The sequence below is a fragment of the Eumetopias jubatus genome, unplaced genomic scaffold (genome assembly GCF_037043125.1).
Source record: "Eumetopias jubatus isolate StellerSeaLion01/CBP00866 unplaced genomic scaffold, mEumJub1_p1.0 scaffold_10, whole genome shotgun sequence".
Taxonomy (NCBI): Eukaryota; Metazoa; Chordata; class Mammalia; order Carnivora; family Otariidae; genus Eumetopias; species Eumetopias jubatus.
The window spans coordinates 56,301,125-56,326,508 of NW_028274816.1; the positions used below are offsets into that span (position 1 = coordinate 56,301,125).

At 52.2% G+C, this 25,384-nt stretch overlaps 2 protein-coding genes across 3 annotated transcripts in view; one reads left to right on the plus strand and one right to left on the minus strand.

The window, feature by feature from the left end:
• The window catches only part of SAE1 (SUMO1 activating enzyme subunit 1), a 77,157-nt gene extending 67,646 nt beyond the window's left edge, over positions 1–9,511 (plus strand). The window contains exons 8-9 of the mRNA XM_028088049.1: positions 5,037–5,106; positions 8,443–9,511. Of these exons, the coding sequence (XP_027943850.1) occupies positions 5,037–5,106; positions 8,443–8,535 (163 nt within the window). The 3' untranslated portion in view covers positions 8,536–9,511. The remainder of the gene's footprint in view (positions 1–5,036; positions 5,107–8,442) is intronic.
• A 7,678-nt stretch (positions 9,512–17,189) lies between these two features.
• On the minus strand, positions 17,190–25,155 carry BBC3 (BCL2 binding component 3). Of its 2 annotated transcripts, none has more exons than XM_028088149.2 (4): positions 25,077–25,155; positions 21,087–21,375; positions 19,444–19,634; positions 17,190–17,391 (listed from the first exon to the last, which is right to left on the minus strand). In XM_028088149.2, exons 2-4 carry the CDS (start codon positions 21,358–21,360, stop codon positions 17,275–17,277), a joined length of 582 nt encoding a protein of 193 aa, XP_027943950.1. In that variant the 5' UTR covers positions 21,361–21,375; positions 25,077–25,155; the 3' UTR covers positions 17,190–17,274. The 2 variants fall into 2 exon arrangements, with proteins under 2 accessions (XP_027943950.1, XP_027943949.1); XM_028088148.2 differs by lacking the exon at positions 25,077–25,155 and adding an exon at positions 23,877–23,956.
• Between the last annotated feature and the right edge of the window lie 229 nt (positions 25,156–25,384).

Sequence of the window (25,384 nt, forward strand, 5' to 3'; positions counted from 1 at the left end):
ATTTATATGCAGGGTGCCTGAGTGGCTCAGTCGGTTAAGTGTCTGCCGTTGGCTCAGATGGTTGGGCTTCTGCCTTCAGCTCAGGTCATGATCCCAGGGTCCTGGGATCGAGCCTCATGTTGGGCTCCCAGCTCAGCTGGGAGTCTGCTTTTGCCTCTCCCCCTGCATGTGCTCTCTCTGTCTCTCTCAAATGAATAAATAAAAAATCTTAAAAAAAAAGTCACTTATGGATTGTTTCCCTCTCTGCTTTTTTTCTTTTCCCCCTTCCCATATGTTCATCTGTTTTCTTTCTTAAATTCCACATATGAGGATGCCTGGGTGGCTCATTCGTGAAGTGTCTGCCTTCGGCTCAGGTCATGGTCCCAGGGTCCTGGGATCGAGCCCCACATCGGGCTCCCTGCTCAGCGGGAAGCCTGCTTCTCCCTCTCCCACTCCCCCTGCTGTGTTTCTTCTTTTGCTGTGTCTCTCTCTGTCAAATAAATAAATAAAATCTTTGGGGAAAAAAATTTCCACATATGAGTGAGATCATATGGTATTTGTCTTTCTCTGGCTGACTTATTTCACTTAGCAGAATATACTCTAGCTCTGTCCGTGTCATTGCATATGGCAAGATACATTCTTTTTGATGGCTGAATAATATTCCGTGTGTGTGTGTGTGTGTGTGTGTGTGTGTGTGTGTGTGTGTGTGTGTGTGTGTGTGTGTGTGTGTGTGTGTGTGTGTGTGTACACCACATCTTCTTTACCCATCATCAGTTGATGGACGTTTGGGCTCTCTCCATAGTTTGGCTATTGTTGATAATACTACTGTAAGCATCGGGGTGCATGTACCCCTTCAAATCTGTAGTTTTGTATCCTTTGGGTAAATACCTAGTGGTACAATTACTAGATCAAAGGGTAGTTCTATTTTTAAACTTTTTGAAACCTCCAAACTCTTCTCCACAGTGGCTGCACCAGTTTGCATTCCCACCAACAGGGCAAGAGGGTTCCCCTTTCTTGAAATCCTCACCAACACCCGTTGTTTCTTCTGTTAATTTTAGCCATTCTGACAGGTGTGGTGAGGTGGTATCTCATCATGGTTTTGATTTGTGTTTCCCTAATGATGAGTGATGTTGAGCATCTTTTCATGTGTCTGTTAGCCAACTTGACATCTTTGGAAAAGTGTCTATTCATGTCTTCTGCCCATTTCTTAACTGGATTCTTTTTTGGGGGGGGTGTTGAGTTTGGTGTTAAATTCTTTATAGATTTTGGATACTAACCCTTTATTGGATGTGTCATTGGCAAATACCTTCTCCCATTCCATAGACTGCCTTTTAGTTTTGTTTCCTTCGCTATGCAGAAGCTTTTTATCTTGAAGGAGTCCCAGTATTTTTGCTTTTGTTTCCTTTGCCTCTGGCAAGTATCTAGTAAGAAGTTGCTGTGGCTGAGGTCAGAGAGGTTTCTGCCTGTGTTCTCCTCTAGGATTTTGATGGTTTCCTCTCTCACGTTTAGGCCTTTCGTCCATTTTGAATTTATTTTTGTTTATGGTATTAGAAAGTGGTCCAGGGGCTCCTGGGTGGCTCAGTCCATTAAGTGTCTGCCTTTGCCTCAGGTCGTGATCCCGGGGTCCTGGAATGGAGCCCCACATTGGGCTCCTTGCTCATCGGGGAGTCTGCTTCTCCCTCTGCTCCTCCTCCCTGCTCCTGCTCGCTCTCACTCTTGCTCTATCTCTCACTCAAATAAGTAAATAATCTTTAAAAAAAAAAAGTTCTATGTAGGGTCTCAATACAAGTCATTCATCAGATACATGATTCATAAAGTTTTTCTCCTATTCCATGGGTTGTCTTTTCATTCTCTTTGAAGTGAAAAGTATCCTTTGAAGTGCAAGTTTTTAATTTTTATGAAATACAGTTTATCTGTTTGTTTTTTTTTTCTTTTTTCACATGTACTTTCCCTAGGATAGTATTTAAGAAACCATTGCCTAATCCAAGGTCATGAAGTTTTATTGCTCTGTTTTGTAGTTTTAGCTATTACATTTAGGTCTGTGAGCCATTTTTGAGTCATCTTTTGTGCATGGTGTGAGGTAGGGGTTCGGCTTAATTCTTTTGCATGTGGAGACCCAATTGTCCAGTATTGTTTGTTAAAAAAATAAAAAAGGCCTTCTTCATTGAATGGTCTTGTTACCCTTGTCAAAAATCAATTGACCATATATGTATTTCTTTAGTTCTGGATTCTCATTTCTGTTTCACTGATATATATGTCTGTCCATGTAGATTCAAGTACCACAGTATCTTGATTATGTTGTTTTGTAGCAGTATCAGCAGCTGTAGTAGTAAGTTGTAAAATTGGGACGTGTGAGTTCTTCAACTTTTTCCTTTCTGAGGAAGGATTCTTTTGACTAGTCTGGGTCTCTTGCATTCCCAGATGAATTTTTAGGATGTAGAAATTTGCATTTCTACGAAAAAGGCAGCAAGAATTTTGATTGGGATTATGCCAGATGTATAGATTAAATTTGGGGAGTATTGCCCCCTTAACGTTGTTAAGTGTACTGATCCGCAAACATGGGGTATCTTTCCATTTATTTACATCTTTTTTTTTTAACAATGTTTTGTCGTCTACAGAGTATTAGTTTTACACAATTATTGTCAAATTATTCCTATATATTTTATTCTTTTGGGTGGTATTGTAAATGGAGGTCTTAATTTCATTTTCAGAATGTTCATTGCTAATGTATCGAAATGCAACTAATTTTTGTATATTAATCTTGTGTCCTGCAGCCCTGCTGAATAAATTTAATAGTTCGAATAATTTTTCTGTGGATTCCTTAGTATTTTCTATATACTAGATCATGTTATCTGTGAATATATATTGTTTCTTCCTTTCCAATCTGGCAGTCTTGTTTATTTTTCCTTCCTTAATTGCTTTGGCTAGAACCCCTAGTACAATGTCAAGAAGTGGTGAGAACAGACATCCTTGTCTTACTCCTTATCTTAGGAAGAAAGCTTTCAGTCTTTCACCATTAAGTATGGTGTTAGCTGTGGATTTTCATAGATGCCCTTTATCGGGTTGAAGAAATTCCCCTATGTTCCCAGTTTGCTGAGTATTTTTATCATGAAAGGGTGCTGGATTTTGTCACATGCTTTTTTTTTTTTCTCTGTCAGTTGAGATGATCATGTTTATGGTACCATTATTTGTGTAAAATGGCAATACTGCATTGATTGATTTTTCAGATGTTACACCAACCTTGCATTCCTGGTTGTAAATCCCACTTAGTCACGGTGTATAATTCTTTCTGTATGTTCCTGGTTAGGTTCTCTAGCATTTTGTTGAGATAATATACTTTTTAAGAGGGGGGGGGAAGCAGAATATTAAATTGTATAGTATGATTGCACAGAATATAGGTATATTTTTTTAAAGGAAAAATATTTCCACATTTGATTATCTTTGAGTAGTGGGATTATGAGTGACTAGTTTTTCTTTGGTATAGTTCTCTATTTGTTTTATAGTTCTGTAAAGGAACTTGATAATCCAGAGGAAAAGTTACCTCTGTGGTTGCACATATGAGAATGCTGGTCCCGCCACGGTGTGAGGAGATGGGCACCTTCACACACAGTTGGTGGGAGTTGAAATGGTAACGCTTTTCTGGAGGGCATTTTGCCCAATGTGTCAGGACCCAGAAATTCTATATTTAAGAATTTGCCATGAGGAATTACTGGACATCGGGGTGCCTGGGTGGCTCAGTCGCTTGGGCATCTGCCTTCAGCTCAGGTCATGATCCCAGGGATGGAGCCCCACATCAGGCACTCTGCTCAGCGGGGACCCTGCTTCTCCCTCTCCCTCTGCCTGCCTCTCCCCCTGCTTGTGCTCACTCGCTTGCTCTCTGTCAAATAAATAAAATTTTTTTTTTAAAAGGAATTATTGGACACCTATGCCAGGATGTATGCTTGCAATGTTGAACAGCTTAAATATCTACCAGTAGGGTACAGAGCAGAGTGAATAATGATTACTATTACTTGGGTTTTAAATTATATATGTTTAGGTATGTGCACTTTTAAAAAATTAGGAAGGATGTATACCACACTGGGAAGATTGGAGGTAGTCTTCTGGTAGGTGGGTTCCTTAGGGAAGCTTTCCCTTTAACTTCTCTGTGTTCTACTTTGTTCATTTAAAAAATACCTTCATGGGGCACTTGGATGGCTCAGATGGTTAAACATCTGCCTTCAGCTCAGGTCATGATCCCAGGGTCCTGGGATCAAGCCCCACATCGGGCTCCTGGCTTAGCGGGGAGCCTGCTTCTCCCTCTCCCTCTGCCTCTCCCCCCTGCTCATGCTCTCTCTCTCTCTGTATCTCTGTGTCTCAAATGAATAAATAAAATCTTTAAAAAAATAAAAAAAATAAAAATAAATTATAAAAATAAAAAATAAAAAATACCTCCATGTTTGGCAGAGCTCACTTCCTCTGGGGCAGTGGTGGCAGAGTGTTATACTGCCCAGGAGCGGTGATTTGGGGAGGCAGGTGACAGTATTAGCTAAGATTTGTCCTCTGTATGCCCCATCCTGGCCCACAAGGGTTGGTATCTATGTAAGTAGCAGAGACTTTTTGTGCCCCCCATGCTTCATTTCAGGCCCCAGATTTCCTATGCCTCCTACATGTTAACACAGGCCTTCTCCCTGACATTTGTCTGGGAATAGCAGATAGAACCCACTGCCCATTGTGGGTAAGAAGAGAATTGCGAGAATGTGACCGGGGCACTGAAACATCTGATATTTGTTGGACCTTATTTTTAGGAAGCACAGATATAGTCTTTACTTTAACTTAAACAAAAAAAATGTTGTGAAACAATTCCTGCCTGCCTTGCAAGGTTCAGAGGTCTTTCCCAACTAACCTCCTGGAGCAGATTTCATTTTCACGCCTTTGTGCCAGCATTAGCATTGCTATCTGAATTGACTCCTCCTGGTAGGAGATGTTTTCATCAGGCAAGCCCACTACTGACCTTTGTCACATGTCCTACAGCCGCCTTCCTGTTCTCCGGGCTCGATTTCATTTGTCTTCTCTTCTAGGTACTGCTTCTCCGAGATGGCCCCAGTGTGTGCAGTGGTTGGAGGGATCCTGGCCCAGGAAATTGTGAAGGTAAAGAGTCCCTTTGGAGCAGAAGACCGTTGAACCACCATGGCCTTGTCAGTGTGCCACCTGAGAGAACCCATGGCTGCCGTAGAGAGCTGCCTGTCCTAACGACTGATGAGTTACGTGGTGCTCATGATACTTGCCATGTAGTCTGCTTCTCAGAGCTCTGTGAAGTGCATACTATCATGATCACCATTTAAAGGCGGGGGGACACTGAGGCCCGGAGATGGGCTCCACAGCCTGTGCCCTTAACTTCTCCTTCATGCGGTTTTCTCTGTCCACGGCCATGGTATCAGAGCTTCCTCTTGTAATGCACACACCAAGGGTAGTTGTTCAGAAGGGGGCATTCAGTACCAGTAGAGCATGTGTACTGTCCCAGGAGCCCCGCAAGGCTCTATAGTGGGTGACCTGTGACCACATTAGGTTTGGTGTCATTGTCCCTCTCAGAAGGGAAATATTTCACTTGGAATATGTGGTGTAACCACATAACTAGCACAGCCAGCCTTTTGAGTCTCTTCTGGAACATTTCCGTGTCAGAATTACAGCATGTCCCCAAATACTTTCTTTGGGACTTTGATATTTGCCCAGAGACATCGAATCTGCCTTTTGTAGGTTCTCGACTGCTCCAGTAGGTTTGCAATGATGGTTTGTCCTTTTCTTTCATGGAGCAGACTCATGCCTAGTTAAATGATTTCCCATGCTCATTTACATGATGTGTTTGAGCTTAAGGGGAGCATTTGGAGATCCAGGTCTCACTACTTTGTCTTGAAGTCAGTAAATTTGTTCTGGAGACATTTGACTCAATTTGATAGTCCTACCATCTTTAAGGTTCTTTTTTTTCCTCTCTTCTTTCCTGATCCTTTTCTCTGGACCAAATTCTCTCCCTAAATCCAACTTTCTATATCCTAAGGAGTAGGGCGAGCCTCAGGGAGATTCAGAGGGAGAAGAAGAGAGGGATGTGATGGCCACACCTATGTCCTTGCTCACGCCTTCTGCTTCGTTAAGACTGCTATGAATATTGTAGCTTATATGCCCAATCTGAGAAGTCAGTTGTGGCCGCCCAGGAGACTGTGTTGAGAAGGATTCTGAGGCCGCCTGTGGACAGACTCAGGAGGAAGGGGCGCTGTGATGGGAGAATCCTAAGGGCACAAAATCAGTTTTGTAGCCTACAGTGACAACAGCGGTAGCAAAACTTACTGAAATGCCTATGCAAGGATACACTTGTCTTTTCCTCACAACAGCCCTACGAGGTAGGACTGTTGTGAGCACCCCTGATTCATAAGGGAGGAGCCGCAGTGCAGAGAAGTGACGGAGCGAGGACCTGAGCCCAGGCAGTCTGCTCTCTGAGCCTGTGCCCTTCACCGCTCAGCCTCGTGCTGCAGACGTTGTCTCCGTGGAGCCGGGCGCTGTCTTTGTGCCTTCGGCTTCACTCGGGGCATCTCACCAAGAAGCTGCTCCCTGGGTATTTAATGTGGGATGGAGATTAGGAGTCGGGGCGGCTGGCCTTGACCCCATTGTTTGCAGTGGCTTCTCCGTGTCCCAGTCCTAACCTCTAATGCAGCCCCCTCCTTCCTGCCTGCTGGGGACAGCTGTTGCCCGCATCTTGTTTCTGTTTATCCCAGACAGCCAGAGTACTCTGCATTCTTGGTTGCTGGGTGTGTTTGGAATCTCCCCCTACCCCCATCTTGCTTGGGAAGCACTTTACCTTTTGCCCCGTGTTCAACCCATGGCCTGGTGTCTTGTCCCTACCACCCCCCGCCCCTTACTTAACACGATTCAGCCTTCAGCCAGCTGACACCAGGGTCCCACAATCTGAAGGTTGTGGCACAGCCCCACTTCTCTCCTGAGCACCATCTGACCATCCATAATGAGTAAACATTAGGAGATGGAGGGCAAACGTAACTCTCTTCCCTCCGAATCCTCTTTGTTTTCTTCCTTCCATCATTCCAAACACCACATATTCCATCCACATGCCCTGTCCTGTCATGCTTCCGTAAGTGTCCTCCTCCTCTTGTCTCCGCTAGGCCTCCCTGTCTACAGTGTAGCGGTGATGGTGGCAGCAGCAGTGCTGCTGGGTCCCATTGTGTCATGTCCTGTAACTTGGGTTCTGGGGTCTGGGAGTTCTAACTGTGGGCTCTTGGGCCCTTCCACCTGGCTGAGTGCTTGGGGTCCTCAGATCGTGGTAAGGGATCCCTGGCTCTTCTCAGTCATGGCAGCTCCCACTTTTTGAGAATTTGTTATGTGCCAGACGCATTCCAAGCTTGATTGCATCTCATGTTCCCCAAAAACGGTAGCAGGCACGTGCAGTTGCCATTTTGCATGTAAGCCCAGAGAAGCAGGCCTCTGTCTTAACTGTGCCTCAGACTCCTGATACCTGGCACAGAGTAGATGCTCTAGAAGTTTTCCATGGACGGATGGCTGAATAACCACTTGAAGGAGGTATAATTATTCCCATTTTACAGAGGAAGAAACAGGTTGAGATTGATGCTCAATTCAAAGAGAAGTTCAGGGTGTCTAGAGTGCATTCCTAACCTTGTGAAAGAAGTCCCGCCCTATGAATGACAATCATGGCGCTCCTGGGAGCCTTTAAACCTGGCCTAGTGGCGTGCTTGGACGATGTCCTCGTCTTTAAATGGCAACCCTTTTTGAGTTAAGAACCTCTGAGAAAACTCACTGACACCTGCGAGTCCTTTCTCAGTACGCACATGTACACACACGATTCAGCACATGATTTCAGGAGGTCTGGCCCCTTCGTTAAGGTGCCCTGTGCTGCTGTTAACCCCACAAGATAATCACCATTTCCATGGCTAAGTAGCATCTCAAAGACTGTCTGGATCCCAGCCCTGGCCCGTCGTGCACACGAAGGCAGGCAGCGTGTCTCCTCACGGAAGAGCCGTGTCTGCAGCAGTGTGTGTCCCACAGAGGGTCAGGGCTGCCGCCGTTCTCAGTCGGATCGGCATGAATAGTTATTACTGCTGTTCGCCCACGGCGCTGCTGGGGGCGGGGGGGACACGTCGTTTCACATGGTTGAGGAACAGCATCTGCCTAGTGCTACGAGGACAGTACGTGTACTGTTTTCATTTTATGTGGGGAAAATGGGGTTCAGAGAGGCTAACTGATCTGTCCAGAGGTGCTCAGGTGATTGGGGACAGCGCAGAGAGACAGGGCAGTTGCAGTTGTGGCTCTGACATAGCCACTGAGCCCCTGGGGAGCAGAATCAACCTCTGTTGAGAACCGCTGCTGAGTGTTAGAAGATCTGGTTTTTGAGGGCTTTTTCATTTTTCTCCATATTAGCCTTTTGAAAGCATCTGAGCTGAACCCTTGTCTTGTTTTTCTTCCCAGGCCCTGTCTCAAAGGGACCCTCCTCACAACAACTTCTTCTTTTTTGATGGCATGAAGGGCAGTGGGATTGTGGAGTGCCTCGGCCCCCAGTGAACCCAAGATTGGCAGCCCTGGAGACGCTGACCTGCAGCGCGACCACACGTGCCCTCTCCCTTCTCCCCTCCCCCCTTGAAGGCAGCTCCAGGCGGGGGGGTTGGGGGGAGCCATTGGACCAGTACAAACCATTTCCTGCGAGCAGTGAGCTTGTACAGATGTGTGACTTCTAAGCACCAGCAGCTGCTCAGCAAGGGGCATAGGGACCGGCTGTCTCCCTTCCTGCACTGGTGAAGGCTGTTTGCCAGCCGTCGCCTGAACGCCCCCTCTGATGCATCCCTCTGTCCTGGGGCCGCCATAGCATCGCCAACCCTCTGGGCTTCCACAGGAGACGCCTGCCAGCAGCCAGCATGCCTTGTTGCTTAGGATCCTCTTGCCATCTCCTTGGACTTACTCCCTGCCTGATGTCATACAGAGAAGAGCATGACTCCAGGTGGGGAGTAAGGCTGGGCCTGATGAAACACTAGCGGGAGCCACCGTTCCAAATGCAGACAGGTGCCCCAGAGAGGAAAAGACGGCAGGCGGAATGTATTTCCTCCAGAGTTTGAGATCCTGAAAAACAACAGGTGGCATCTGGTGTGCTGTTCTTGAGTTTTAGTTCAGGATTAGTTGGGTTTCAGCCTGGATTTTGGAAGAGAGGAAATGTTACCAAAGTTCCCTTGGGCATTAGGGCGAGACCTGGCAAAGTGAACATTACTTTGAAAACTTGTTTTAAAAAGGCAGGTTCCAGGGTCCCACCTCCTGAGGATCCTGATGTTTTGGGGCCCAAGCTAGGACATAGGAGCCTGTCTTATCAGAGCCCCCCCCGCCCTTTCCTGATGCAACTCAGACTGTCCTGGAGGCTGTTGCTTTCCAGGGCTGTGTCAGTCCTTCCTTTACCCCCCTGAGTCACAGCTGTTTGTGTTTTTTTTATATTTTCTATATGCCCTTGGTTCTTTAAAAAGGAATGATAGAAATAAAGTTATTTGCTTTAGGATTTGTTTTTTTCCCCACATTACAAACGTCTTCCTGTGATAGGGAATGATCCTATCAGTGGCCTTTTTTAACCTAAAGAAATCTCACTGGATGCTTCAGTGTGCCTCAGGGTTCCTCCCCTCCATCACCATTCCTGCCACTGTTTTTCTGGGTAATCTAACAAGAGATTGCTCAAATTCTAGAGTGCGTAGAAGCTTCTGGTTCCAACTGCCTATTGACTAATTCAGTTCAAAAGTGGCTATTCTCAGTGACAGGAATTATATTAACGGTAAAGAAGTAAAGGATGTGATACTGATGCTGCCTTCTGTGTAAATCCCCTGTGCAGCAGGCACTGTGCAGAGTCCGAGTGGGCAGTGGCCTCATTTTAAAGTTAAGTGACACTTAAGTAATGTGCCTCAAGTCCCACAGCTGGCAGGGCTCAAAGCTTTCATTGGTTCAGGATGCCGGGTTTGTCTTGACTCGACAGCCCGAGCACGCTCTAGTTCTTGTCACCGTCCTGGAGTTTCTCCTTATTGTAAAATTGTGTGAGCTGTGAGTCTGGCCAGTTTGAACAAATCCGCTCCTCCTGTTTCAGTCCTGCTCCAGAAGAAAAGGAAAGAAAAAAAATTGGGTCTCCACAGGGAGGAGGCACTCTATTCCCTGACCCTCCTGCTCACCTCTCCTCCTCCCTAGGTGAGGCTAGGACTGTGTTTCTGGAGGGGCCCCTTTCTGGACCCCATCAATGTCAACTCAGGGGCACCAAGGGCAGTGTTTTTATCAATGCATGAATCTCACCCTTTCTTGGACATTTTGAGCCAACTACACCCTTCTACTTTGCAGTGTGGGGCCTTGGTCACAAGGGGGAGCAGGAGGGTCTGGATGGATAAAAACAAAATTATCATAGAAACTTCTCTGAAGCTTCTCAAACTTTTCCACCCCTGTACCTTTCATGGCAGAAATTGAATCATCTGGAAAAGACCCCTTGGGAATCTGGGGTGGGTGCTGGAAGCTGCCAGCCCCAGGCAAGAACTGTCTTTATTCTCATTTCTTCAAATTTCATATTCTCCCATATTACATGTTTTAATATTATCATAAAAATAGATTTCCCCACGTCTCCAGGAAGAGCACAGTGATCATCCTGTGGTTTCTAATACCTCCAGGAGATACGTAGCTACTTGGGAAGGAGGATCTAATCTGTGAAGGTAACAAATACTTTAGGGATGCTAGAGTTACCAAATGAAAGGAAGTGGGCTGTCTTTGGGGCTGCCAGGTTTCTCCACTCCATACCCCACTTATGTTGTCTGTGGAATATTGTCTGTGTATGATGTGTCGTAGCCAAACTCTTAAGTTGAAGCCTCAGAACATTCTAGTGGAACAGGTACTACTCAAAAAATAAATAATACACGCAAAGGTAAAAAACTACAATAAAAAGCTCTTGGTCCCATCAGAGCCCCACATTCTGTGGTTTCCCTTTGCAGCACAGACCCTTTTAGTCAGTTTCTTGCATATTTTTTGGTGTGTGTATCTGTTGAGGTTATGTCCTATTTGCCCTTTGCAGATGGAAAAATGGAGGCTTAGGTTGGAGTTGGCAAGTCAAAAGAGTTTAATAATAGCTAACATACTCACACTTACCTGCCTGGTACCTTTCAGAATACTTGCACTTTGGCTTAATTGCTTGAATCCTCACAGCAGCCCCATGGGAGTCGATGCTGTTGTCGTGCTCACACTGCAGATGAGGGAACAGCCTGATCCAACAAGTAAGGCACGGAATGTGGGCTGATGGGGAAGACTTCTCCGCAAGACACTTAGGAACATTTATTTAGTGGCGCCACTACTTGTTAGCGACTAGGGCTTTGCCTTCACAAGGTCCTGGGACTTAGTAGTCACCACTGAAAAACAGGCAGGCCCGGGTGGCCCAGGTGTTGAGGGAGGGCCTTCAGCTGGATCCAGAGGGGCAGGTAGATTTTGTTTTTAAGCTCATAGTTAAACATTCAAGCATTATACATATATAGGGGTGAAAAGACTCCTCCCCACTGCGTCATAGGGCCTGGCAGCTCAACATCGGCCACATAGCAGGAGCAGCTGACTTCCTAGCTAAACTCAGGATTTTGGAGAGAAATGGGAGATGCTTTTTGGATATGTTAGCTGTATCCACTTTCATATATACCTCCCAGAGGTCACTCTCGGCAGCCTTTGACAGTGAATCTTTCCAAACTGTCAGGTTTAAGCCCGGGCTATCCCACTTGCTATGTGACCTTGGGCAGGTGACCTTTTTGTGCCTCCATTGCCCCATGTGTAAAATGGGTTAATAGTACATTCCTCTGTTAATGTGGGAATTGAATGAATACATTCTTTTGAGTAGAAGTTGCTCCATGTTAGCTGCTATTGTGCATAACTTTTCCTGCAACTTGCTTTTTCTCACTATGTTTTGGAGATCCTTGTCAGTGCATTGTGCATTGAATTCCAAAACCACAGATGAACCATAAGCTATTTAATCAGTCTGCTGTTGAGTGACATTGAGCTGGTTTCCTTTGCACACGCTTGGGAAAGACTCCCCAAAGCCCGAGGCCGAGGTTATAGAGTATATAAGTGCATTTGAGATGTTGCTTCCTTCTGAAAGAGTAGCATGGTAGCATTTTTACATGTCATTTGTTGTCTGGATAGATAATAGGTGTGTGTAGTGCAGAATTGAAAGGTTTACCGAGACACGCAGTCATAGTTTTTGAGGAAGGAAAAAACAACATAAACAATGAAAAGTAAATCTCTCCCTTCCAGAAGCAACCATTGCAGGGTGGGATTACTGGAGATGGGTGAGGGATGCCGGTTCAAGTTGGGGATTAGTTGGCTAGAGGGGGCACAGTTTGCCTGTGGCAGAGGTTCGGCTCTGGACCTCATTTGCCAGGTGCTCTGAGTGTCCACTTTGCCAAGCCGTGGGACCACTCAGCACCTTAGTTCTAAGAGAGAAGGCCAACAGAGATGACTTTAGATGTTTCCTTTCCTCCTGGAACAACTGATCCCTTCTCTTGTTTTATTAGGAGCCCTTTGGACTTTGCTAATAAAATATGGCCATCTCCGACTTTGTCCCTGGATCTCTGACTCTTTCCATCTACCCTGGATAGTAGAGTAGGGTTCCCCCCTTTCAATCCTGAAAAAATAATCGGTCTAGGTCTACTAAAAAAATACAGAAGCTCTGTTTCTGGTGTGGTGGAGTATGCTTCTAACAGGCAACCACACCCCTGCAAATAAACTATATATTCTAGACAAAATACCAAAAACAAAAAAACCCCCAAAACTGCTGGAAGGCTCTGGAGAGTGATCAAAAGCAGGTGGATTTGGGGGAGAGGGCGAGTTGGAAGTTGCAGGAAAAGCCCACCACAGGATGAGTTTTCTGGTGTGTGTGCAGTTTTCTACAGTGTTAGCCCGAGGGTGGGTTGCAGCCTCTGGCACTGCACCAGGCAGCCAAAAATCAGGTAGAAAACCAGCTGTCTTACTGGCCTGAAGAACCAGAGGACAGAGCCTCAGGGAACCACAGCAGCTGGAACGGAGAGTGTGAGGGAAGTTCCCTCCCCCCAATTGACATGTATAGATTCAGCCCAAGTCTTTAGCTGACCACCAGGCTATGGATGTGTGGGGCCAACTCCAAGGAGGACTGAAGCAATCCAGATTTATACTGTCACCCGCTGCAGCAGGTTGAGTCTAGCAAATACAAATATCCCCACAGGAACTCTCACATTTCTTTGGAGGAATATAACAGAATCCAGAATGTCTACAATGTTAACGTACTATCTGGACACAATGCAAAATTACCTAATATACATAGAATTAGGGAAATGGGACTCATTCTCAAGGGAAAAGACAAGATGACCAAGAGAACCCAAGTGTTGGGGGGGGCGCCTGGCTGGCTCAGTGGGTAGAGCATGCAACTCTTGATCTTGGGGTCGTGAGTTCAAGCCCCATGTTGGGCGTGGAGCCTACGTTAAAACAAAACAAAAAGACATCCAAGTGTTGGAGTTAGCAGGCAAGGACTTTAAAGTAGTTATTACAACTATGCTCACTGAGGTAAAAGGAAAACACCTGTGTAATGTTGACAAGTCTCAGCAGAGAAATAGAAGATGTTAACAAAATGGGTGTTCTAACACCGAAAATACAGTATCTGCAATTTTAAAGATCCACTGGTAGACCTAATAGAATGGGGATGAGAGACTTTTGTGCACTGGAAATAATATTAATAGGAATTATCCAGTCTAAAAAAGAGGCAAAGATTTTTTTAATAAAGTCTTGAAAGCAGCCTGACAAAAACAACACATTACAAGCAGGGCAACCATGATTCGGGTAATCCTGGATTTCTCCAAAAACGGAGACCAGAGACAGCGAAACAACATCGTCAAGAGGCTGAAAGAAAACTGTCAACCCCAGAATTCTAAAACCAGTGAAAACAAGTAAAAAGACAAGAGAACTTGTCACTGGCAGAAATACACTATACAAAATGCTAATGGAAGTTCTTCAGGCTTTCGGGACATTATCCCAGGAGAAACTTGGAACTTCAGTCTGCATCGAAGAAATGGTAATCCAGCGGGGAAAGATTGCTAAAGACTATCTGGTCTCTTCATTTCTTTGAAATCTATTATGATTTTAAAGCAAAAGTTAAAGGGTGCCTTTGTGGCTCAGTCATTTAAGCGTCTGCCTTCGGCTCAGGTCATGTGACAACAACGACAGCACAAAATGGTGGGAGGAGTGGAAAGGACCCATGGCCTGAGCGATGGCGGATTCTACAGTGGAAGTGAAGTGGTACGATACGGACTCTGAATAGACCGAGAAAGAGGTATGTGTGTGTGCAGTACTAAAGACTGAACTGCCGAGAGCGAAACCTCAAAGAACCGGAAAAAGCGTTCAAATAATCCAAGAGAAGGCAGGAGAGAGGAAACCAGAATGAAAAGGGAAAACAAATACTAAAATCTATAGACCTAATTCAGCCATATCAGTAATTCGATGAATGGTTACTGGAAAGGAGAAGCCGTCGGTTGCCCGAGTAGGAAGCATCCTCTGCTGGGCTTCGGACAGCTGGGTGTGAACGCCCCCACTGGCCAGGGGCCTTGGCCTCTGTGTGCAGCATTTAAGCCCTGATGGAAAATATGAAGAAAAATATAAAAAACACCCAGGTACCTGCCATCATTTTGCCACTTGCTTTTTTTTTTTTTCTCTCACCGTTATTTGTTGTTTATTTGTAGAGTTCTAGTTTATTCCAGCTACCCGCTGTTGTTCTGTTGCATGTCTAGAGCAGACTTGAGACCCTTTCGACTGCTGTTGGAGACTTTAGGGAGTTGCCAACCCTTGGACACTTGCGCACATGCACTTCTAAGGGAGGACACCCAGGAAGGCGATTGCTGGCATAGATAGGCGCGTCCTCTGCCTGACAAGCTTTTGCCAAATTCCTTTCCAAAGTGATCATGCCCGTTTACCCTGATTTTTTTTTTTTAAGATTTTATTTCTTTATTTGACAGAGACACAGCGAGAGAGGGAACACATGCAGGGAGAGTGGGAAAGGGAGAAGCCGGCTTCCCGCTGAGCAGGGAGTCTGACATGGGGCTCGATCCCAGGACCCCGGGATCATGACCTGAGCCAAAGGCAGACGCTTAACGACTGAGCCACCCAGGCACCCCTACCCTGATCTTTTAGAAGGGCCCTTTCCCCTGAATTTCCCCTCTTCCAGTGAGGACTACCAGAAGGGCCAGAGCTGGGTTCCAAACCTGTGTCTGCGCCAGTCGTGTAGGAGAGGGCATAAGGAAAGCATTTGCCCGCTTGCCCTGTTTTCAGGAAGATAACGGTAGGAGCTCCCCTTCTTATATTAATTAACCACAGGCTTATGCCAGGCGGCGTGTTCGGCCTTAGGGCAGCCGCATGGGTAAAGCCCCAGTTTGATCTTAGCTTGAGATGCTCTCCCTCCATGAGGGCGGGGACAAGGTCAGCCTCATTCCCAACATGTGCCCCAGGACTCCTCGTGGTGGTGCTTCTGAAGAAGTTCTAGGTCATTCATTAAGTAAATGTGGAGCTTCCAGAACATACTTTATCCAGTGAGGATAAAGCACCAAAGAAACCCACCCCTCTGCCCTTGGGGGGCCCGGCTGACTCCGTGAGAGGAGTGTGGGACTCTTGATCTCAGGCTTATGAGTTCGAGCCCCACGCTGGGTGTGGAGATGACTTAAACTCTTAAACATGACAAAACAAAGCCCTGCCCTCACGGGGCTTTGCTTTTTTTGTTGTCCAGTAAACAAGTTTTTTTTTAAATTTTATTATGTTAATCACCATACATCATTAGTTTTTGATGTAGTGTTCCATGATTCATTGTTTGCGTATAGCACCCAGTGCTCCATTCAATACGTGCCCTCTTTAATACCCATCACCAGGCTAACCCATCCCCCCACCCCCCTCCCCTCTAGAACCCTCAGTTTGTTTCTCAGAGTCCATCGTCTCTCATGGTTCATCTCCCCCTCCGATTTCCCCCGTTTCATTTTTCCCTTCCACCCTGAACGCGCCTGATCTCGTCTGATCTCGGAAGCTAAGCAGGGTCGGGCCTGGTTAGTACTTGGATGGGGCTTTGCTTTTAATGGGAGTTGTGTAGGGAGGCATGAGGGCTGGGTGTATACAGTGGCACCCGTGCTCCTTAGCCTCCCTTTGGATACAGCTGGACAGCCAGGTGTGCTCTGTGGACCACCTCTCCCACCTCCTACCTCATCCCAGATAGAGGTCACAGAGACTTGGACCCGACCAGGCAGTGGGGAAAGAAAGCAGAAAGAGTATCCACTGTTCCAATCTGATTTTATTGAAAAGGAAACATACAAAAATCATGTACAAAAAAAATTAACCAAACATGTACAGAAAATTCATTCCGGTATCTACAGCAGCGCATATACAGTATTTTACAGGCTGGGCCATCCCTCCCCGCTCCCAGACTCCTCCCTCTTCTGCGATTTCCCCCCCTCCCTGACTCCCCGTCTTCCCCCCAGCGCTTCGCCCTGGGGACTAAGGCTGGGGCGGTTTCCGCCAAAATATCCCACCCCCCAAATGAATGCCAGTGGTCACACGTGCTCTCTCTAAACCTATGCAATGGGATTGATGGGGGCGGGGGGTGGTCACGGGCAGAGCACAGGATTCACAGTCTGGGCCCCTCCTGGCCACCCCCAGATGAAGGTGAGGCAGGCATGCCCACCACCCGCCGGCTGGCTCAGGGAAGATGGCTGGGCGCTGGGCTGGGGTAGCCATCAGACCCACCCCATTCTCTGGCTCCAGGAGGCTAGTGGTCACGTTTGGCTCATTTGCTCTTCACGGGCCCCCTCCCCAGGAGGAGGGGGGGAAGCACCAGGGGCCTGAGGCCAGGCCCAAAGTGAAGGAGCACTGGGAGGGAGACTCCCCCCCAGTGTCACCCCTGCAGCTGGAACGGGCAGCCAGCACCAGCAGCCTTTCCTGAGATGGTGGTGGGCGGCAGAGGCGGGCAGCTCCATCCCCACCCTCTCTGTCACCGCTGCCTTCAGACGCTGAGTCCGTCAGCCCTCTCTCCCCTGGCTTCCCAGCCAGGGACCCAGGAGTCCACATCTCCCATCAGTGCACCCAGGCTAGGCCGGGGCTGGGGCTGGAGTGGCTGCCCTGGCCTGCCCCTGGGACAGGCAGGGCTTGGTAGTCCAGTATGCTACATGGTGCAGAAAAAGTCCCCCGCGCTGGCCAGGGCATCAGGAGGTGGGAGGGTCCTGCCCCCCAAGTCCCTGACGTCCACCGGGCGGCTGCAGGCACCTAATTGGGCTCCATCTCCGGGGCTCCGCGGCCCCTGGGTAAGGGCAGGAGTCCCATGATGAGATTGTACAGGACCCTCCAGGGTGAGGGGCGGTGTCGCTGCCGCTCCTCTTGTCTCTAGGGAGAGGGAGAAGAGGAAGTCAGGGTGGGTGTGCCACAGGGGGACCCGGGCACATGGGTGGTTAGGCCCAAGGGCAGCGAGGAGGGAGGCACCGTCCTACATTCTCCCCCAACCCTCAGCGGTAGGTACTATTACTGCTGATTGGGTCCAAATCCCAGCTCCTCCCACCACCTGGGCCCACGTCGTCACCTTGAGGACAGCAACCTCATCTAGAACAAAACAGGACGGAGAGGATGCGGACCGAATGCCCTCAGCACAGTGCCTGCGCCCAGCAAGTGCTCCCCTAGTCTCCCAACCAAAGTCAGCCAGGGCTGGGGGGTTGCGGGGCGGGGGTGGGGAGGCTGGATGGCGGCCTGTCCTGCCCTCCGCTCAAAGGCTGGGAAGTGAGAGAGAAGGGAGCGGGGAGCCCATAGTCTCAGTGATTCTAGAATGATCTGTGGAAGGACAGGCCCTGGGAACCACAGTTCACCTTCTGTGCTGAGGCTGCTCAGAAGTATATCCAGCCAAACTAACCCCTGCCCTCTTTCCAGCAACAGGATGAAGGCTTGGGGTGGCCTCTAGGACCCCCTCAGTTCCAAATTGCTAGGCAAGTGAGAACGAAGGAAGCCACATAGAAGAAAAGACTCCCCACCAGTAGGAATTAAAGGTAAGCTGTAGCACTCTCCCACCCCCTATCCTGAGTGCATGGCCAGGCCCGCTGCTAATAAGCAGGGCCCACCTAGTCTCATCCCCGTGAAAGGATGAGAAACTCCTCTGACAGATGAGAACAAAGTCAGATAAACCATCCTGATGATCCTAGTGGGTGCCAGGCTGTGGGATGCCTTGTACCAATCCCCACCCTCTCATCACTCCCCACCAACTCTTGCAACCAGGAGGTAGCAAAGGGGGCACATCAGAATGGCATTAGTTGGAAAGCCTGCCAATGTCTCACTGCTGAGGGGTGCCGCCCAGCACAGTCATCTCTGTGAGCAAGCTAGCAACTATCTAGTAAAGCTGAGGCGGGCAGAACACCCAGGTAGCTACTCCAGAGGTACAAGTGCTCTGCAGATGTGCATCATTGGAAAGAGACAAAAACCAAACCAAAACAAAACAAAAAAACCCGCCAATGAAATTTGAGCATTCTTTTTTTTAAATCCTAAATATTCATCAATGAGAAAATGAGCAAGGATACTATGTGTTGAGCCAATAGAATGCTACATAGCAGGGAAAATGCAGGAACTAAAACCTGCTTTGCCCACATGGATCAGTCTCAAAGCCTAATACAGGGGGAAAAAGTTTGGAGAGGGACACACCACGTATATGAAGCCAAAAACATCCCGCAAACCTAAGCATTGTTTGTGGCCTGATAAATAGGTAGTAAAAGAATCAACACCTGCGGAGTCAGGGGACATGCCCACTTGAGAGGAGTCCTTTGGAAAGGGGGAGGAGGAGAGGTCAGAGAGGAGAACAAGGGGCTTGACAACATCCGGGTTTTGTGTCTTTCAATAAGCAAGCACTGCGGGTGTAATGTTCAGATTTGGACAGAGCTGGGTGGTCGGCGCCCTGATACTTATTCTCTGTTCTACGACATAGGCTTCAAGGATTTTCTTTTAACGAGAGGCCGAGGCGTGGGCTGGGGGCGGGGCCTACCGCGGGGGCGGGGCTCCAGGGCCCGCCCCCGCCGCCCGGGAAGCTGTAAGGCGCGCTGCGGGCCGCGCGCGCCGGCGAGTGGGAGGGGCGGGTGCGGCCGCGCCGCCGCTGCTGACTCACCGGCTATAAATAGCCCGGGATATATGAGTCGCTCCGCGGAGCGCCGCCCTCAGTCCCCGCGGCCGCGGGCCCCGGGCGCGCCGCGGCACTTGAGGCAGTCCCGGCCCTCGCCCGGCCTGTGCCAGCCGCGGCGCGGGCCCTTCGGCAGGTCCGCGGGCCCGCCGCCCCTCCCACCTGCATGTCCCCAGCGCGACCCCGCCGCGCCGGGCAGCAGCTGCCGCACATCTGGCGGGGCCCGCCCGCAGCCCCCTCCTGGGCGGGAAGTCCCACCTGCCGTCTACCCCGCCCCCAGCACTCACCCGCCGCTCGTACAGCGCATTGAGGTCGTCCGCCATCCGCCGCAGCTGGGCCCCGATCTCCCGGGCCCACTGCTCCTCCTCCCCCCGGACTCCCGGGGCTGCCTGGGTGGGGCCGCCCGCCAGGGCCCCCGGGGCACTGGGCACCGGCGATTCCAGGTGCTGCTCCGCCGGCGAGAGCGAGGGCTGAGGACCTGGGAAAAGACGGGGGGGCGGGGGAAGGAGGGGGGCGTGGTCAGCACCCACCACCCCTTGTAGGCCCTGAGATGGCCCCGAGGGACTAATTAGCCAGAGCCCGCTTCTCCCTTTTCCAGCCTCCCGATTTCCTTTCTGCTCCCCGCCTCATTTCTGCCGATTCCGTTTCTCCCCTCCTAAAGCCAGATTTCTCAGCTTCGGCTCCCCAGGCACCAGAAAGCATGAAGAGGTCCTGGGGAGGCCTCTCTGGGGGTTACCTGCCTAGCCAGCTACCACCCCACTACCCATGTTAGTCTGGAAGCCCTCCCTCTTATCCGACCCAACTATTCCAAAACGGGACCAAATTTTGCCGGCTCCATTTGACAGATGGGGAAACTGAGGCCCACCCTAAGAAGTGGCCCAAGGTCACATAGGGATACGGCGACTGACTACACCCAGTCACAAGCCTCAGGTCTCCTGCCCTCTGGTGTCCAACCACAGTGAAGCCACACCCCCGGATGTGGCAGGGGCACGGAGACCAGAAGGCCAGACTGGCTGCCTCCGAGCGAGCCCGGGCCCTGGGGGGCTGGGATTCGGGAGATGCCTTCCTGCCCCACCCCCTTCTGAGCCACCCGCAGTCTCTGCCTCTCTCCAGTCACACCAGGTCCTGGTGAGAGGGATCCTAAGGCCTAAAGTCGGGGCCTCAGTTTCCACACCTAGGCCTGTGGTCTTGAAATCGGGGCCCCTCTTGCCCCCGCTGCCAGGGAACCCAGCCAGGGAAGTTTTCTCTCCCCTGCCCTCCGTGGGCTCCAGGGACAAGGTGAGGGGTTGGGGTGGAGAGGGAGAGCAGGACAATCTTCCCTGCCACCGAGCGTGCTCGCCGGGATGGGGCTAGCAGGGCACCACAGGGTTAACAGCCCATCCGGCAGGGGACCTTTAACCCTTCCCTCCCCAAGACTCACTTTCCCACTCTCGCCTCCCCCACCCCCACTTTCCCCACACAATGGCCCCTCCCCCTCTCCTTCCTCCTCCCGGACTGCGGAGAGGGGCGGCCCTGGCCAGAGATGCAGATAAAGGCAAAAGGCCAACCGCCCCCCCCCAAGTCCTGAAGTGACAGTCCCCTCGCTCTGCCCACGCTCTCTCCAACTACAGTCCTCGGGGAGGTTAAGGAGACCCAGACTAGGGGAGGGGGGCTGGGAAACAGCTGCTGCCCCGGGCCCGGAAAAGGCCGTGGGCTGCAACTCGGAGACTGCAGTCAGATTCCAGGAGGGACTTCCCACTCGGCCTCCCCCCACCCCCAGCCTCCCACTCCGTCTTCCTGCTTCTTGCAACACAAAGACCACACTGGCCACACCCTCCCTGTGGCCCGGCCGGCTCGCCACCTCCCCCCACTCGCTCCCACTTCTCCAGTTCCTCAGTGTCTCTTTCCTGGATCCCATCATCCCGGGGCGCCGGCGCGGGGCGGCACTCACCGTCGGGGCGCGGGCCTCGGGGCCGGCTGCGGGGACCCCCAGGCCAGCGGGGGCCCCCCAGGGCGGCGGTGACGGCGGGCGGGGCGGTGGGGGCGCAGAGGTAGGCAGCGGGCAGCAGGGCGGGGGCGGCGGGGGCGGCGGGCAGGCCGGGCTCGCAGAGGCCGCAGGATACGGCCGAGGGCACCAGGCGGCTGAGGGGAAAGGGGCGCGGGCCGTCGCGGGCCAGGCCCTCTACGGGCTCCGGGGAGCTGCCCTCCTGGCGTGCTCGGGCCATGGCGCTCCCTGAGGCCTGCAGGACAGGGGGAGAGGGGTGCGGTCAGCCGGGCAGTGCCGGGGGCACCAGGGCCCCACAATACACGCCTCCTACCTGGGGTACACAGGACACCCCCACTCCTGCACATCTGGGGGGCAGGGAAGGCTCCCACAACAAACAGGGCCCAGATGGGGCACTGTAGGCGGGCGTGATGGCCCCACAAGACACATGCCCACCGACGGTCTGACGCAGGGCCGCCCAGGTGGGGACAGCCTCCCATGCACACGACGGACAAGGAAAGAGGCACAGGACGGCTCTCACAGCAAGCCCAAGGGCTCACACAGGACCCAGATGGAGGAGTCTGTCAGGTGTGTGTATGTAGCAGGGGAGACAGCCTCAAAACACAAACTCACCCAGCCTGGGAGTCACCCAGGGCATGGGCTGGTGGGTCTAACTTCCGGAACACAGTGATGCGCACACACAGGGACTCATGCGGGACCCAAATGGCAAAGACGAGTTGTGGGGTGGGGGGAGGTGCGAAGGGTACACGTCACACATGGAAGGACTCACTCAGGACTGGCCAGCCTGACCTCCCCCCTCATCTCCCGTTTGCACAGGTTCCAGTCTCTGATAGTGGTACCCAATACAGGACACACACACACACACACACAATGCAGCCATCACAAACACAAAAACACACTACATGGGCACTGGCACACTTCTCCAACACACATGCCCCTCCCCCCCCCACATACACACCCACGAGGTCAGACCTGCACACCTCAGGACTTACACAAATATCAATACCAAATGGACATCCATGGACACACGCAGGCCAACACACCCAAAACACGCCCCCCCCGGGTCACCAACTCTCAGACCCCAGGACATATGTACAGTGGGCACACACGGACTCCTGTCATCAGACCCAGATGCATCACCATTCACACCAGCAACGACACACAGATGCAAAAGAGCAGACATCAACTCACCCTTCTCCGCCAACCTCAAAGCACCATCACCAACTGTGAGCCCCGGACACACACGCACACACGCACACAGCCCAGCGAACTCTAATCCTACACAGCAGTGGCGGCGCGCACACCTAGAGCACCCACAGAAAACACTGGTCTCACGTGACTGACATAAACACTCCACACACGCAGCCCACATGACACACATGAGCCAGCGGATCACAGAGACAAGCCCCTCAGACTCAACACACACACACACACACACACACAGAGGCTCAGACACAGCCCCACACTACAAGAGACTGCCAGCAACACCCACTGACCACTGCACAGACCCCACAGAGCTGAGATCCTCAATTCCCAGACGCGGATGCCAGACACACAAGCCAAACACAGACCGAGACACCCCCCCACCACACACACACACACACACACACACACAGAACTCACACACGCACCTGGACAGAAAACAGAGGTTGCATTCAGCAGGCACACCATCACAAACGCTTAGCTGAGACCCATGCCCTGGAGATACACACAGACAGTACACACAGTCAAGACACACAAGCACACACAAACACAGCACATCGGGCAAGACACACACATATAGACCCTCAGACACAGCTCACTCAAGCAACACACAAACACTCCAACCATACACTGGAGCCCACGCAGGCAACACAGACCCAGAGAATCACCCCAAACAGCACACACAGACAACTCTCACAGAGCACACAACACACACACACACACAGGTATACCACACATAAACAGCACCCGCCCCTCGGGCACGGCATACACAGAACCTCACACAAACACACATGGGGACTCGCACACACCCCGACGGGCCGCAGCCCCAACATTCCCCTGGACTGACACCACCACCCCCCGCAGACCCCAGCACAAACTCGGAGCCAGACACACGCACACACCCAGGCGAGACACCTGCAGATCCACAACCCCGCACACGCGCGCTCCCACGGCGGGCCCAGACGCCCCCCTCTGCTGTCACAGCACACCCCCCCCACCCCGCCGCCGCCACGTGCGCCTGCCCCGCCCGCCAGGCGAGCGAGGGGCCAATAACCGGCTGTTGCTGGGGCGCAGCCCCCGCCCGCAGGAGCCGCAGACTCCACGGCCCGCGAGCCGCCCCCTGTCGCCGCCCCCAGCGGGCGCGCGCCTGGGGTGTGGCCGCCCCGACAAGCCGCCCCCCCCACCCCGCACGCGCCCCTCCCGGACTGCGGGGGCCGGGGCAGTCGGGGTCGACTCACTTCCCCGGGCCCGCACTGGCCGCCAGGGGGCGCTGCCGAGCCCGCACCCCCATTGTTTGTAAACAAACCCGCCAGAGCGCTGAGGCACCTGCGCTCCCGGACCCTTAGTGCCTCCCGCCCAGCGACCCCAACCCAGGGTCGTTCGTGGGATGGAGGGTGGGGACAGAGGGAGGCACGGGTGTGGGGATGCAGCGTGCCCCCACTGCTCTCCCAGCGCACTCCTGCCACCTCCTCCAGGGAGCCCACCCGGCCTGGCCAATCGCGGCCGGTGGGCACTCGGGGTGCGCACACTCACCCCGGGGGCATGAACACGCCGGAGGGGGCGGTGATGGGGGGGCGGGCGGCTTCCTTCGAGAGGACGCGCCCGCCGAGCGCCGCTCGCTGCGGCGCCTGCTGCTGCGGCGGCGGCTACTGCTGCTCTAACTGCAGTGGCGGCTGCTGTGGCTGTGGCTGCCGCTGTTCCCGCTCAGGCTGCAGGCGTGTCCGCGTCGTGGCCGCCGCCGCCGATTCTGGGGCCGCCGCTGTCGTCGTTGCCGCCGCCGCCGCCAGGCGCCCGCTCGCATGTGGCTCGCGCGGCGTCTCAGGCCGCCCGGCGGATCCCCGGCCCGCTCGGCGGCCGCCCCGCCCCGCCCCGCCCCCGCCCGGCGGGTCCCACGCCCCGCCCCCGCGTGACGCCACGGCCCCGCCCGCCCGCCCGCCCGCCGCGGACAAGTCGGGACTTGCAGGCGCGCGCCGCGCCCCCCTACCTCCGCGTGGGGGTTTCCCTGCAGTCGGGGGCGGGGCGGGGCCCGGCCCGCGGCGGGAAGGACCGAGGCGTGCGGACGCGGGCGGCCCGGCCGGCGGGACAGCCGGACACACACGCTGACACACTGACACACTGACTGGGACCCACAGACACAGGCGCGTAGAGATGTGTACGCAGACTGACCGACTGGCGCTCCAGGGTACACAAAGTCACGTGCTGACAGGGCCACGGCGACAAGCCGACTCACAGGCGCTCGGCCACACTTGCACAAAAGCACACCCTGGACCGGGGCGGGGATGTGCAAACTCACACGCTGACTGGGGCACACGCTCACAAATACAGAGCCCGGCTCGCTGAGACGGCCCCAGGGACACGCCGACTGACACAAGGAAGGGGGCTGTGTTGCACAAACACCCACACTGATGAGCACACGGGGACCCACAAACTGTGTTCACAAACATTGCCACGGAGCAGGTACCCCCCCAGCACACACGCAGTCACGGGCTGAGGCTGAGAGCTTCTCAGGACACACACACACACACACACACACACACACACACACACACACACCTGTCACAGGGACGCCTGGACACACAGCTTGATCTAGGTGACCCTCCTACAGGGACACACACAAACGCACGCACGCCAGTTCACAGTAGACACATTACAACTGTCAGAAACTGACCCTCATGGACACAGATCAAGTCAGACATAAACAAAAACTGACCCCCCAGCAGTCACAAAGCACACCTGTAACAGGTTCCTGGTAACTGGCCCACTGACGGGGACACACTCTGGAGCAAGCACACCTGGCCACACTCGCCACAAATCTGGCAGGGGACTCAGGGCAAGAAGGAAACCCCTAGCACCTGACCGGACATGCCCGGGCAGCCCCTGCATTGACGTGCTCGCACCCTGCCTCCTGGCTTTCACTTCCCTTTCTGTTTCTCTTTGCCACTCTTTACCTCGCTTGGACTTGGTGACCCCATAGCCTTCCCTCCCCCAGGACTCGGGAGCACTGGTTCCTCGGTCTGCACCTTCCATTCCCGCGATGTCAC